Genomic DNA, 14,987 nt, shown 5'->3' on the forward strand with positions numbered 1-14,987 from the left:
TCATGTGGAGTTTTGACCACTGGTGGCGGTTTGGAGCTCTGTTTTCATCACACGTTTCATCGGCGTATACATATTTTGTCCTATTTTGTCCGACATGCATACGTTTCCGTATATGACCCGCTGGCACTAAGTCGAAATGAACGTGGCACTGTGCCCTCAAAGGTAGAGGAAACAGGACTGGACGGGAGTAAACATGGATTCAAATAATGCAAATTTAAAATTGGCTTTGCAAATATTCGTATCAGGAAGGAAACTGGGTAAACATTTGTGTTAGATTCCGAAGTTACAGGACGTGCGTGTAGATCTAAAACAACGGGGTAGATGTAAACAGGACGTTTGTTTGTTTACAAGGAAACTCCACTTAAACGTCTCAGCTGAGCGCACGCGTCTGTTTTTTCCGAGCGGTACGTGAATGCGGCAGCCGCTACAGTTGCAGGAGATGCTTGCAGGGGCAACTCGCTTCACTGCGCGGCCGCAGCGGAACATTTAAGACAAAACAATGTGTAGGAAGAGGACAGATGAACATCTGCAGACAGAGTGACTGGTCGTGGCCCGGCGAGACGGTCCACGCATCTGCTCAGGGGAACACGACGGTGGCCTAAAAGCGGCGAGCATGCCCCGCCAGCAAGAACCGTCCGGAGAGACCGAGGACGCGGAGAAGTCTCTGCGGGAGCTGCCGAGATGGATGCGGCTTTACTTCTACGGGATGCACGGCGTGACTCTGGATGTCCTGCTCTCGTCGCTGCAGGGGGTTTTTAATGATCGGGACCCTAAACTGGTGGGCTTCTCCTCTCCGTACCTCTGCATCATGCACTCACTGACCCACTTTGCGCTGGAGAAGATGTACTCGCAGAAGAGGTGTTTCAGAGGTCGGCCTGTGGTGTTTCATCTCGTTTTCTACCCCTCCATCTACATCGGGTTACAGATCCTGATCGGGAACATGAACACTTTGACTGAGCAGGTCAGGCTGGTTTCTGGGACTCAGCTGGCAGTGCACTACATCCTGGCTCTCTATTTCTGTCAGGTGTTTCACAGAGGGCTGTCGTGTCTGCAGTATCACCCCTCCTGCCCCTCCGCCGACCTCCAGAGAAAACTCAGCCGCGAGGACAGCTGCCATGCGCGGACCCCTTCCCACGGTCTCCCCGGCTTTGCGCGTTTCTTGTTCTTCGGGATGCACGGCTTTCTGGACGAGGTGCTCTTCACCTCCATATTCAACCTGGTGGAGAAGTCCGACCGGACACTCAGCGGCCACACGTCCCTGTGGTCTTTCCTGATGTACGGAAGCTGCAGCTTCGTGGTGGAGAAGCTCTACCTCCATCTGCACTTCGGCAGAGGCTGGGGGATGTGGCGGAGACTCCCCATCTACATCTGCTTCATCTACACCTGGGAGTTCTCCTGGGGTCTGGCCCTGAGGCAGTTTGACGCCTGCTCCTGGGACTATTCCCACTATCCTCACAACTTCATGGGGCTCATCACGCTCCTCTACCTGCCCGGGTGGGTCTGCTTGAGTTTTTATCAGGACCTGCTGTCCAACGTCCTGCTGAGAATCAAGTGCACCAAAGACGTAGACCTAAAAGATGCAGTGAATGGTGAAGCCAATGGGCAAGTGGAGGCCAAGAATAAACTACTTTAATTATCTTTTTGAGGTTTTAAAAACCTCTTGGGCAAACGTCTAATTGACAAGTAGCCACAGTTTTCTCAAACGGGGCAAATGTATATTAATAAACTGATTTAATGAGAATAATACAGTAGGTTTGGTGCTGGGTTTCACCTTCCTCAGCTCAAGATAGAGATTTGTCCACATATCAAAAGATCTCAAGTAATAGCTTAATTTCCTCCTTAATTTCATTGAACACAACATTTTTTGCAGACATTTTCCAGTTGTAAATTCTCTGAAACCTGATATTATACAGAAAATTAATGAATCTAAAACACAATTTAGGACCCTGCTGTTTACTGATTTAGATTCAGTTAAACTACTGCCATTTTTTATACATGTAAAATACAGTTGTAGTGTGAGCCACTTTTTTATGTCTTTCGCGACTTTGAAAGTGTGAATATTCACTTTTTAACCGTTTGCAGTGGTAGACTTGCTGTTTGATACCATGCAGGCGTTACGGCAGGTCTAATTTGGGTCGGACTGATTAACTTGTTCACATCAGCATGCTTTAACTGTAGTTCACATTTGCATGCTAAAACTGTAGCCGCCTTATGTTACATATATTAGGTTTTGTTTGTTAATCCACATGTATTGCCAACCAATTCTCCAAGGTCAGTATTTTCAAGGTTGTTGTTTATCTTTTTAATTTTATTTGGTAATATTAAATTTAGACATAAACTTGTGAATACGACCCGAGTAATGCATGGAAACTATTAAAAGTAGAGATCAGTCCAGTAATATATGTAGCAAAGGGAAAAGAACTGTAGCTGAATGCGTGTGACGAGCCAAGTGAGATTTAACTGTGAATTTTTCATGAACCAAATGTTACTTAGCTGGAGTGCCTTCCTGTGCAAACCAAGTCAGCCAGACGCACATAAAGAAGACTAAGAGTCCACGGGGCTCAAGTTTTTACCTGCAAATGCTACAGTTGTGGATAAGAGTCACTCTACGCTATGGACTTGAATCTGTTGCGAGGCTTCAAGAAGGCTAGTGTCCATGCATGGTGGAAAAGTAAGCAAAAGAATCAGATTGTGTCTACATGCGCTGCAGTATCCCGGTTATGAGGTTTATCCCATTTTTGTTTACATGGAACACAGAGAAATCTGGTTACTCACACCAGTGTATACATAGCAATATCCTGGTCGCTTACTGTCTGCTGTTTGTTCAGGCACCTTCTATGCCTACAACACAAACCTGTGCTGTATGAATGAATGAAAAATACTAAGGATATATGTGCTACAGTGAGCCGAGCTGCGCAGCGCAACTTAGCTGGATTTGGTGCATGTCGATGTGCAGACTCAACATCACTTGCACAAGCCACTGTCAGCAACACCAACAACACCTTTTCTAGTGCCTCAGAGTCTCAGTTTTGTTTCTTTATCACTGTGACCCAATTTTCCCCCACAGCATGTGTTGGGAAAACGGCATCCATTGTCTGTTTATATGCTACGTCATTTGGCTACCCTCGCAGGTAGCCAGCAGTACTCAGAAACTGAGTTAGGAGCAAAACATGCAACAGTATCACGGTTACTCCTGTAGTACTCCTAGCCTAACTGGAAAAAGGGCTTATCCAAGTATTTGAAATCAGGATTGATGTTTACATGCGCAAACACAAAAATGGGAGACTTTGTAAAAAAATCAGGCCATAACCGGGATGTTTGAGTCCATGTAAACGCAAGCATGTGAAATTGTAGCACCCCATTAAAGCTGCAGTGCGGAACGTTTGTCTCATCTATCTGGCACAAAAAACAAAACCACATTCCTACTAGGTCTGGAAAAATCCAGAGAAATTTCCACAGTTGTCCTCTGGAGGGTCACGGGGGGCGCTGGAGCCTTTCCCAGCTGTCACTGGGCGAGAGGCGGGGTATATCTTGGACAGGTTGCCGGTCTATCGCAGGGCTAACCCACAGAGACAGACAGCCATTCAGATTTACACCTACGGCAAATTTAGAATCACCAATGAACCTAAGGAGCATGTCTTTGGATGGTGGGAGGAAGCCGGAGTACCTGGAGAGAACCCAAGCAGACACAGGGAGAACATGCAAACTCCACACAGAAACGTCCCAGTCAGCCAGTGTAGTTCTAAGACAATAATCTATTATTCATGTAGAGTAAATATAATCCTTACGTAGCCCTCTCCAGATATTTTATAATCTGCTTTGATCGCTGTCTTGTTTAGACGGTCATCCTTCCTTTGAACAGTTTCTGTTTTTGTTTAAAAGCATCAAAACCTTTCTGGGAAGTTTCTTAGGTTTTTTTGGCCCTGCTCCTGCTACAACTATACTAGTTGCTGTAGGTTACTCCATTGCTATGGTTGCTCCCCTCTTTAGCTCTTCATTACTGGCTGACGTCAAGCACATTGCTACCGTTGGGGGACAACAGTCTGTGGGCATGTGGGAATGTTTCCACAGACACCAGGTTTAAACCTCTGTTGTACTGCGTACTGATGCTTAATCAGCATTGTGTGAACTCGTTTGGCAAGGTTTGAATGTGAAGGAAAGGAAACCTTTTCTTTTTTTTTCTCTGGATGATTTATCAAAGAAACAAGTTTCATCTGGTCTGCTCATATGTAGTGGGGTTATTGGCACAAACACATCTTATCATTTGCTCAACCAAAAAAACAGGTAAGATAGCTTATTTCAAAACCTTGTCAAAGTCCATCCTGACTGATACATGTTACCAGCGTGCCCAATACTTTGGTTGAAGCGGTGGAGACTTTCAACTTCAACTAGGCAGCTATACTGCGTTCTTAAAAAATTACACCATAAGATTTCCCATGGCCGAAGAACTGTATTTCAATCATACGTTGTGTGTTGTGCACTATTTTTATCTTTTAAGAGACCAAACTTAAAACAATGAAAGGCTGGAATAAAATGTAACTGTAAGTAAAAGAAAAGATGAATGGTTTGCAATGGCATGTACTGTATGACATGATTTTAATTAAAATCTAATATTTCCCTGTTACACAACTGGTATTCCTTCATTTCTTTTCTGTAGTATTGGCAAATACCATTTAAGCTTTACCCTGTATGCACTGAGTAAAGGCTACTTTTTAATTTTAGGTTGTGTCAAAACATTCATGTATGTCTGCAACCTATTTACAGATTGGACCATGACACTGACACAGTACTGTTGACTGCGGAGGGGAAAAATAGTTTTCTCATTCACACATATGCTACCAAAATCCACCACAAAAGTCCAAAGACACAAGCAACAGATAAAGGTGACGTTGCTTTTATGCCTGTAAAATAAAATTTCTATAGAAGAGCACACTAATACTCTTTGTGTAATCTGCTGCTTCCATTGAAATTAATTAAACAAGACAAGATGGGCAAGAACCAACACAGTGCAAATAGAAGCCCATAAGTTAGCATTGTACTGATATTTGCCCTGAATTCGTAGGAACATTTCAGCTCTCTGATATTCTCTGTCCAAACAAACTGCAACATAGTGCGTTTATTTGTTTGGTTCGTTGGTTGCATGGTTGCAACAAAATCTACGTTATACATGTAATCTCTGTTTATGATACCTTGGAGATCATTGTGAAACAAACACACGTATTCAGACACCACACACTCACCACCCAGAAGGCCTTGACTGAATACACCGGTGGCCCACAGTACTTGCTGTACACCTCAATGGCAAAACTATCAGCTTACTCCTCTGTGAGGCCTCATTAGCGCAAGAATCTTCTGGCTGCTGTGTATAAACACAAAACCTATTTTTACGTGTGTGAAAACAGGAAGTGAGACATAACGGCTTGCCTCACAATTACTTTATCTTCCAGTGGCAACATGCAAAGCAAAACAACAACAACAACAACAACAAACTAAGATCTAATGAACTCACTGTTGACTAGTTAATCAGTGGATCAGACCGGCACATCCAGGAACTTTGTTTTAAAATACATCTCTGCTCGGTTTTAGGTGGAAAACAAACACTCTCTCACAGGGCTCAGTGTTAAAAAGCTGTGCAAAACCCAAAGAAGACCATCTTTAGGCATGTTGCTTCAATCTCCTAGCATCAAACAGGTGCAGAAATCCCACTCAGTGACCAGAGGTTATCTTCTAGAAGTAGTATGCTAGCTAGCAATAGCACTGTGCTCTGACAACTGACCTAGCTACATCTGTAGTCTAGCTATTAGCCAAAAAGTTAGCTATGTTTAGCAAGTTAGCAACTCAGTTATTCTCTCTCAGGAGTTAATGGAGACCAAAACAAAGAAATGGACAGTTAAATATTAAACTTACATTTGCCTGAGTCGACAGAAACACATCCCAAGGTTATTGTAAGTCCGTGTCTCCTGGATGTTTAAGCAGGTAACTCTTAGCCAACATGTTAGCTAGCTTGAAACTGCTTGAGAAGGTGATGCAGTTTTAGCTGCTTGTGATTGTTGTCACGTCAGTCAGTTTGTCTATGTCACTGAGAAGAAAAGCTTTTAGATAAAATTAAATACATACTTATATTTAGCTCGAGGATATTATAGGCTGGCTAGCTGTCATGGAGCTGAGCCATTGTTAAGGAAATGGGCCTCACCTGTGCTTTTCCTGCAATGACCAATCAAAAAGTCTGACAGGAAAAAGGTGTGTCAGTCTGTGTTGTAACCAAAAGAGGAGACAATACGAATGTAAGACCTGAATAGTATTTTACACATTTAAATTAATTTGGTTAATTTATTCTGCATATTTAACAGCACACCTTATTTGCTCAGTACATCCTGAAGCAAGAAACCAACACAGTTTTATTTACATATGCAGGCAAATCATATACAAATAATATTGTCATCGAGGGATGAAGCGTCGCTGATATGGCTTTGTGTTTGTCTTTGATTCGAACTCTGTCTGTGGTCATTTATCATACATCAGGTAACACAGTCCTTATTTTGCAAACATTCAACAAAATTTGAAATTAATTGAGAATTGTTTAAAGAAGAACTTGAAGAATACTCATTAAGGGGCATTTAAATCTATTAGAAGACAATCTTAGCCAGTAGCACCATGTTCACTCCTTGCTGTAATTTGACAGCTATGACAGTTATGTTCTGTATATGGACATTAAATTTGACCAGTAGTTTGTAATTGACTGCTGTGTAGTACATCCTCTAATGCAACTTGAGTCTAAGTGTGCATCTCTTGCTTCATACTAAATACAGTATCTCATTTTACATCCTGGCAGTGCAGCATTGACAACTGAACCTCCTGTTTAAAGGCCTCAGGTCTGTGATGGTAGGGCCCAGCGTTTTTAGGTCGTCTAGGTCGAGCTAGTGTTAGTGTCTTACTGTCTTGCGCTGCGGTATGAAATGTTTTCTCTTGGGGAAACCTTGATTACACAGTAGCAGGGTTTGGCCGGGTTTGACGTGCCGAGGCAGCTTGTACTCAGCCCGAAACCTGTCTGGTCTCACGTGGTATGAGACTGCAATCCGTCACCGGGGACAGCAACCCCAACTCCTAAAACATACATATGCTACAGAAACATTGAACACAGAAAGACAGACTCCAGTCCTGATAGAGAAATGTTCTTCTCTAAGAAGAAGTATGACGCTGGGTGATGAAAGCCGGAAAGTCTCTGAACCGAAGCCTCTTCTCTCAAAAAGGAATATTAGGAACCCCCAAGGCAAAAGAAAGAGAGGCAGACCCAAGAACACCTGGCGCAGGGACCTTGAGGCTGACCTCAAGCAGTGTGGTATGACACGGAAACATCTGGAAAAGAAGGCCCAGGACAGAGGACTCTGGTGGGCTGTGATCAATGGCCTATGCTCCACGCAGGAACGCTAGGCAAAGAAGAAGAAGAAAAAGGTTGAGTTAGTGATTGGACTCTCAACTTTTAAGAGTGAGGTAGGATGAGGCTTTGTTAAAAATGGGGCTACAGCCAGCGCTTGTTTAACTTAGCATAATTGTTGGAATCGGGGGAAATGGGTAGCCTCTCGCTGGCCTACTTTTGTCTGAGCTAGCACATCCATATCTCACTAAATACATTTCATGGTTGAAAAAACAGCTCACAGAAATCCTTGTTTTAAGGACCAGACTAGTTAGTCCACCGCTCACGGCCAAGAGGGTCATATGTTGCCTTCACATGGAACTTGTGAGCTTGTGGTTAAGACTTAAAGAATTTATGTACACAAAATGCTTGCTGTTCATCAGCTGTAAGCCTTGAGAACACTGCTGCTAGGCAGTTAGCGAGCTAACAACCAAGTAACTTAATGTTGGAACCACAGAGGTGTAAAGAAAGGATGAGGCTGTTAGGAATATACAACAACATATTGGAAGTTTACAAAGAAAACTTTAAAGAACTAAAATACAGTATCTTCACTCACCATTCACTACATGATTTCTGAAAAAGTCAGTAGATATGTGACAACTCTTGAAGTCGAATCTTATAATTTTACGGCGTATCAGTAGCAAGTCATGTCACAAGCATTTTGTTTGTTATTTAATGGCGTGTCATCTCGATGAAGGGCAACCTAACCTTAGCCCTAACCCTAATCATCATGTGCAAAGCTTGAAATTATCCATATGCAATTCCATGATAACATGTCAAACTAAACCACAGATTTTGTATGGTTTTAGCAGATGATACAACAATTAGATTTATAGGTGAACTTTTCACCTCGATTAAGCTTGTTTGGATATTTTTGACAGATCCAAACAAGCTTTGTCCGGACACTAATAAGAGTAAGCGTCTTTGTGCTTGTTCGTCCTTGGAGGTGGTGTGTGTCTTTTCATTTAATATTCAGCAAGAACTCAAATTTGCACATTTCCCAAAATACCCAAATGGTCCTGTGAAAGAACGTTTCAGTAACCAAAGTAAAGGCAGATATTCTACATCATATTTTACAATTAAAGAAACACCTAATGCATTTAATAAGACACACACATATACATGATGAGGTATCTTTCATGGGACCATAAACTTCCCATGAAAGTTGCTCTGTCATCATGTAAATTCTGGCCTCCCCACGTTGGATTAACTACTTTGATTGCACTACCAACCACTGCGATCAATCACCAGGCATTGTCAGTCAGTCACGGTGCTGGGCTGCTTCCAGTTAATTGAACTCTTTGTCCCTGTGTGACTGCCTGCCATCGGCACACTGTCATCTCTCTCAGCAGTCCAGTGGAGGTCTGTGGTGTGATATTACCTGGTCATCATAGTCAGCACTGACCCTCCTCCACACAACACAGCACCACATATTCCCACTCTCCCTGACGGTGCTAACTAGATCTCCCTGGACACAATTACTGTAGTTAAACATGTCGGCTCTTTGCACATGAGGCAAATTAGGCAATCAACACATCATGCCCGGACGTTTCTGCTGTCCGGTTTTATACACATTTATTCATACACACTTCACACAATGTAAAAGGTGAGAAGAGAGGATAAGGATTTCGCCCTCGGGTGGAGGTTACCTTCTGAGCAGGGTGTTGTTACACCAAAGAAACCAAACTCCTCCTAAAACTGGACCTTCGGACTGGAAACACCTCACTCTTGGGGTGTAAGAAGTAACCTAAGATGTATCTAATCTAGTCAAGTGTACAGACTCTCCCTGAGGTGGAGTTGTAGGAGATGTAATCTTGGAAGGTTGATGTAATTCTTTATTTATTTAATAGGGTTGGTGTGCTCATTTTATTACATGCCTCCCAAAGAGATCCCTTTACTTTGGGTCCAAAACTTTGCACAAAATCACACAATATATCTTTGCGTGACACAGCATTTGTTCTGATCAACGAGGACTCGTGGCATGTAAACAAACACGGGCGCGGGGCCAGTCCATCTGGGCAGGGCGGACGCTCTGAGAGCTTCCTGGGCATGGTTTCTCACCATCAGTGCAGCTCTGGGACCGTGCGAGGACGCAGGAAAAATTACCGCTCCAGAGGAAGTAATATTAGAAATAGCTCATCCATAAAGATAAACATTACCAACCTGCATGTACACAGAGGGGTAAAGGGCAGTGAAGGACTCCTATAGCCAGAGAAGCTCATCGTTCTGCCTCATCACCCCCAAGAGCGCTGGCTTGCATAGTCTGGCTTCTGACAGCCACAGGCATATGGTATATATAATATTTAAGTTTTGTTTATTTTTCCTTTCATATTTAGCTCTAACATGGGAGGGTTGTTTCTAATTTTCTGTGGCCTGCTGCACCATGAGGGAGCAGTATGTCTGCATGACAAGGGCCAGTGACTAAGCCTGATAGATCTTCTTGGTGCGTGTCCCATAGTGGGCGCCATTCCTCCCATCACAACTAAGCCTCTGGTAGTCCTGGAAGACATGTTGGGGGTGGTGATAAAGATAAATATTAGCATCAAATGCATTAATGGAAACAACTGAGCTTTTGACAAAGGTAAATTGGTAAAGACCCAATTTTTTCTGACACAAGATGAAGTGAATCATCTTGTAAATTCGTCCTAAATAAGTATTCCATGATAATTCAAGTGAAAACTAGAGCTTTATATACAAAATGCTCCTCTCATTACTTCAAAGATGTCCAAAAAGGTCACAACTGTTGGTTCAAACAAAGTCCTTTAACCTAATCACTTGCCTAGAACGTATGATCTGCCAACTCTGATATTGGGAAACGACAAATTCTGCATTTTGTCCTCAACTGCACTCAGTTTCCAACCATCAGTCACATTGTTTTCTCTCTTACCTTAGCAGGTGTGGCCTCTCGCTTATCTTACAGTCACACCGGTGACACACTGTTTGCTCTGTACATGCAGCATGGGCTTATGTGCCTGGCCAAACATGCGACACGCCATTTGGCGCTTATTATTTCCCATTTTAGTGGAACTGGGACGATGAGCTTTGACCTTGCTGAGTATGTACCTGTGTTTACCAAGGAAATAGTATAATTTTCTTTTGATTAATTATGTCCAGAGATTATTTCAATTTCCTTATGTTAAGAAATCACTTCCTCAACGGGCAGGATCAGTTGAGCTGCTGACAGTTTTGACATTACTTTACAAATAGTCCAAATATGAAAAAAAAAAACCTTGCTTGTTCTATGTTATTTCCTAAATAAAAGACCTGCGCATACTCTTTACTGCATTTAACCAGATTAGATTAGACTACATTAGATTAGATTAGACTAGATTAGATTGGATTAGATTAGATTAGATTAGATTAGACAATTATAAAATCAGCTAGCATCGATGGCTAATCTGAATGTACTACTTTCAACGGCCCACCTTTTAACCATTAATTGAGCATGTTGTGATAAGACATAAATGTTGAATGTATTGATACAGCTCTAATAATAATTAATAATCTTACCCCTGTTTTTTTGTTTTTTTGTTTTTTTTTATCTCATTCTGTTTCATAACCATTGTCAGGTTTTAGATATGGTTTGCAGAGGCAAAGAGGCAAGCAAACAAAAGCTTTCCTCATTCCGAGGCACGCATTGGCCGTCATTGTCAAGAAACTGCACACAGTTTTAGAGGAAGTCCCAACCAAATAAAATGTATGTACAGTAGGCGTCTGCTAATGCTTGGAACAGCTGCATAGGCTGCATTGTTTTCTTCACAATCAATCACACCGCAAACACTGTTCAAGATATCCACCATTGTTCAAGATATCACCTTCGTAACTGAGCCTGTCCTTGTTGAATGATCACGTTGAACTGCAGCATATGAAAAAGAGCATGGAATATGCTGTGGTTTGACATTTTGGGCAAATGTAACTGGATACAGGGGAGCAACGTTAGCTGCATCAGTGAAGCAATATCTAGTGAAGTGCTGCCATCTTGTGGTTTATATGTGTTACCGGTCTCCAAAAAAAAAGAGGTTCAGATTTATTTGATCTTTCTATGATGTTAACAGTTAAAATAATGCATTTCTACCTGGAACACACCAGAAGAAAAAATAGAGCAATATAATAGCTGTTTATAATAAAAGAAAGATCTGGTTCCAGCTTCTCCTTCAACTCCGGGATAATATAACTGATTTATTTTACAGGTTTCTGGTATTTTTCTACACAAAACAATCAAATATGAAATAGTCATAGGGCCTAACATCTAACGTTTGGTCATGGAAAAACCAAAACCATAAAAAACTGTTTGTTTCTTGGATTATATATATATAATGGCCACAAAGGATGAACTGCTAAGTGAATGTTGCATTGACATGCAGATTTTTTTTTGTTTCCAGCATTTGTTCCTCATTTTGTTCACCGTGGCGGCACTTCATAAATAACTGATGGCAGCTTATTGTTCTCCTGCATCAACAACATCACTCTGTTGTAACACTGTATGTCTAAAACTGAGGCATATGAGAGATTTACACTATACCGTAAAGCACCAAGCATTTTATTCTAACAGCAACCATTACTTTTTTCTTTTCCTTTTCTCTGTGAATATGTGTATATTTTTGTTTACATTTGCAAACCTGGTAGATTCTAGCCTTGACACAATAAAATATCCATCTGTTTAGCTGACCTCATTGTGATATTTCCAAAAAAAAAATTAAAAAAACATTGTCAAACATTTTGTAGAGATGTGGAAAGGCCAGCTTTATTAAATATTCATAAAGAGACCCGGAGGGGGACGTCTTCCTCCAGAATCCAAAATCTAATATTCATGTTGTCCTTGTTATCTCGTAACCCCGGTCCTCTGTCGCTGTGGAAAAAGTGGGTCAAATGAACGTTTCTAAAGGTTGCCCAGAAGGTGTTCTGGCACTGTGGCAACTAAAAAAAACAAAAAAAAAAAAATAATAATTCACAAACAGAACTGAGATTGAAATCCATGCTTCAAATACTCATACATACACAAATATTGATTAAAATTCTTGTTTCATTCTTGTTAGCAAATGTGAGTGAGGTGTTTTACACTGAGAATTGTCTGAGAAGCGTCTGTATTCTTCCCAGCATGTGAGTAGATGTGGGATTTACTTGCTTACTCCACCTTCTGGTTTAGTCACGTTGTGATCAGATGTGTTGGGATTTTCTGCAGTGGACTGAAAGCAAAACATGAACCAGAAGGAACTGAACCTGTTCAAGTTCCCCTATATTCACCGTGAAGTGGGGAAGACTGTGGGCACTGATGGCGTGAGGGGTTCCATATCTTGTTTATCGAAAGTACCAGAGTTGGCACCAGAGTAAACCAGCTCAACGTCATGGTGAAACTCCAGGGCCGGTTCCAGTAAATAGTCTGTTTCTCTGTAAATTTGAGCATTTTTAGTTTGGACTGCTTCTCACAAATGTCACTCACCCTTATTTACCCCTCTGATTTTTTTTTTCTTTCATTCCCACCCTTCTGTTTCCCAGTCACTGCTTCCATGTCCCAGCTTGGAGAGAATACCACTTATCTGGGCTGACTAATGCAACCCTCTGAGGCTATAGGCGGAGTGCTGCAGAGCTGAGTTTCCTCAGGTGTTTCTCCTCCCGTCAGTCGGGTTTTTCAGGTTCAACGGGACTCTGGTGACGAAGGGAGTCAGTCTCAACCAGGTGGAAGAAGTACTAGGAAGGAAGAGAATGAACTACATATAGAAAGCAAAGAGGGACTGGATTTGAACAAGACTGAGGGGGGTATTTCAGCTACATGACCGCGTGGTCCTTTCACAGAAGCCATGGCTCTATCTACACCACGACAGATTCAGCTGTCATGTTCAATAAACATGCATCAAATATATTAAGCTCTGAAATATAAAATTTGGATTGTTAGACAAGCCACAACAAGGGATAATAACTAAGAACACACCTTAGAGAGGAGATTAATCCATGGTTGGGCGTATCTTCACAGGTGGTTTGAAATGATCACATGGAAAGACTTAATCACTTAATCTGCAGTTTGATCCTCGCATCTGGGACTCACTTAGAACAAACCAGATTCATATTCTGTGTATAATAGATTCAAGATTATACACAGAAGATTTAAAAGCAAATTATATGTAGTAGTAGAAGTGAAGCAGGAGAAAGACGCTCTGTATTAGGGGAAGAAATATACATATATATAAAAAAACACAACAAAATATTTTATAAAACAAGCAGAAAACTAGATGAAAAGCATCTTGAGATAACTGGTATTGATGCTGTGTAAATACAAATAAATATATGCTGGAGAAGTTGACTTTAACCATCAGACTCCCCTTTATCTTACACTGTTATTCCTTCAGAGTTCATTTTTTCCTCTTGTGTTTTTTGTAAAGAAAAAACACAAAGCATATTTTTTTAATATTTAGCCATGCAGCCCTGCTGGGGTTGCATGGATCGTAATGGAAAGAATACAATAGACTCTCATCGCTGTGTTTGGTTAATGTGCAATGTCGTTCACTGCAGGTGTTACTAGTGACATTTGAGCCATCTCTGTTGGTTCCTTCCTACATCAACAACCCCCATTCTCTCTCAAAAAGAGAGAAATAGCACTCGTGCATCACGTGCGCTCATGTTCATGTGTACAGTATTTGCAGACAGGCCTATGGTGCAAACCCGCACATACTCCGGAATATGCATCTGTTGTCGAGACCAAAACTAAGCGATGTGTGATAATGGTGACAGGAGCGGACATGCAGAGAAATGTGTGTCAGTCAAAGTCCAAAATAAACTCCTCTGTTTGCAGTGTCCGGAGGTTGAAAACGTGCGGTGATTTAAACGAATGCACTCACTGAGACGCACACAAATGTGGCATTTCAACATTCTTCTACGTCAAGTATGAAGATGACATGAGTTGGTTTACATACTGCTGTTTGTGATTATACTGGAGTCAAACTGGACTTTTAATCTGGGGTTAATAAGGATTATTGAGTATATTTAGAGCCTGTTTTGTATTTTAATGCAACTAACTTGGAAAATATGACAATGTGAAAGTAAAACTATTTCAAATGAAGTGTATTTATCATAAGAGAATGCGTTTTTCTTTGCGTCACTTCACTAAGATTGCCATCCTGCAAACAACACCTGTGTATGAGCCTGACTGAGCACGTTGCAGAGAGTGTTACCCTCAGGTGCATAATTAAAATGTGTACAACACATGCACGCTGTCCTCTTTTTTTAAAAAAAGCTGCTAATTGAAGTATGGTTAAATGTAAAGGGTTAAGCGTTTAATATGAAAAGCCCACAGTAACTCAACAAATCGGGGCCAGTTTCATTTTGTCATCTCGGTCAGATGACAAAGATTCAAGAGAGAATGCATATGCGGCACATATGTCTGATTCTGCACGCTTTAACCCCGAGGCTATGCATAGTAACTGGAGCAGGCTTAATTTTTTACTTTATTTATAGACCTACTTTTAGTTTAATGCAAAGAAAGAAGATTGCATTTCCCGAGAACCACTTCAGTTCAAAGGTTGGTTCATCATTCCCAGAAAATGTTTATCATCCAGGAAAGCATAGGGCCTGGATATCA

At 41.5% G+C, this 14,987-nt stretch overlaps 1 protein-coding gene across 1 annotated transcript; it reads left to right on the plus strand.

Annotated features, from left to right (window-relative positions):
* The first annotated feature begins 410 nt into the window (after positions 1-410).
* Positions 411-4,611, plus strand: tmem229a (transmembrane protein 229A). Its single transcript, XM_084573655.1, has one exon. It carries the CDS (start codon positions 614-616, stop codon positions 1,631-1,633), a length of 1,020 nt encoding a protein of 339 aa, XP_084429781.1. The 5' UTR covers positions 411-613; the 3' UTR covers positions 1,634-4,611.
* Positions 4,612-14,987: the final 10,376 nt, after the last annotated feature.

The sequence above is a fragment of the Chelon labrosus genome (assembly GCF_963514085.1).
Source record: "Chelon labrosus genome assembly, chromosome: 23".
Lineage (NCBI taxonomy): Eukaryota > Metazoa > Chordata > Actinopteri > Mugiliformes > Mugilidae > Chelon > Chelon labrosus.

Bases quoted from the DNA above. Each gene is read 5' to 3' on its own strand.
- tmem229a (XM_084573655.1), top strand. From the start codon at position 614: ATGCCCCGCCAGCAAGAACCGTCCGGAGAGACCGAGGACGCGGAGAAG.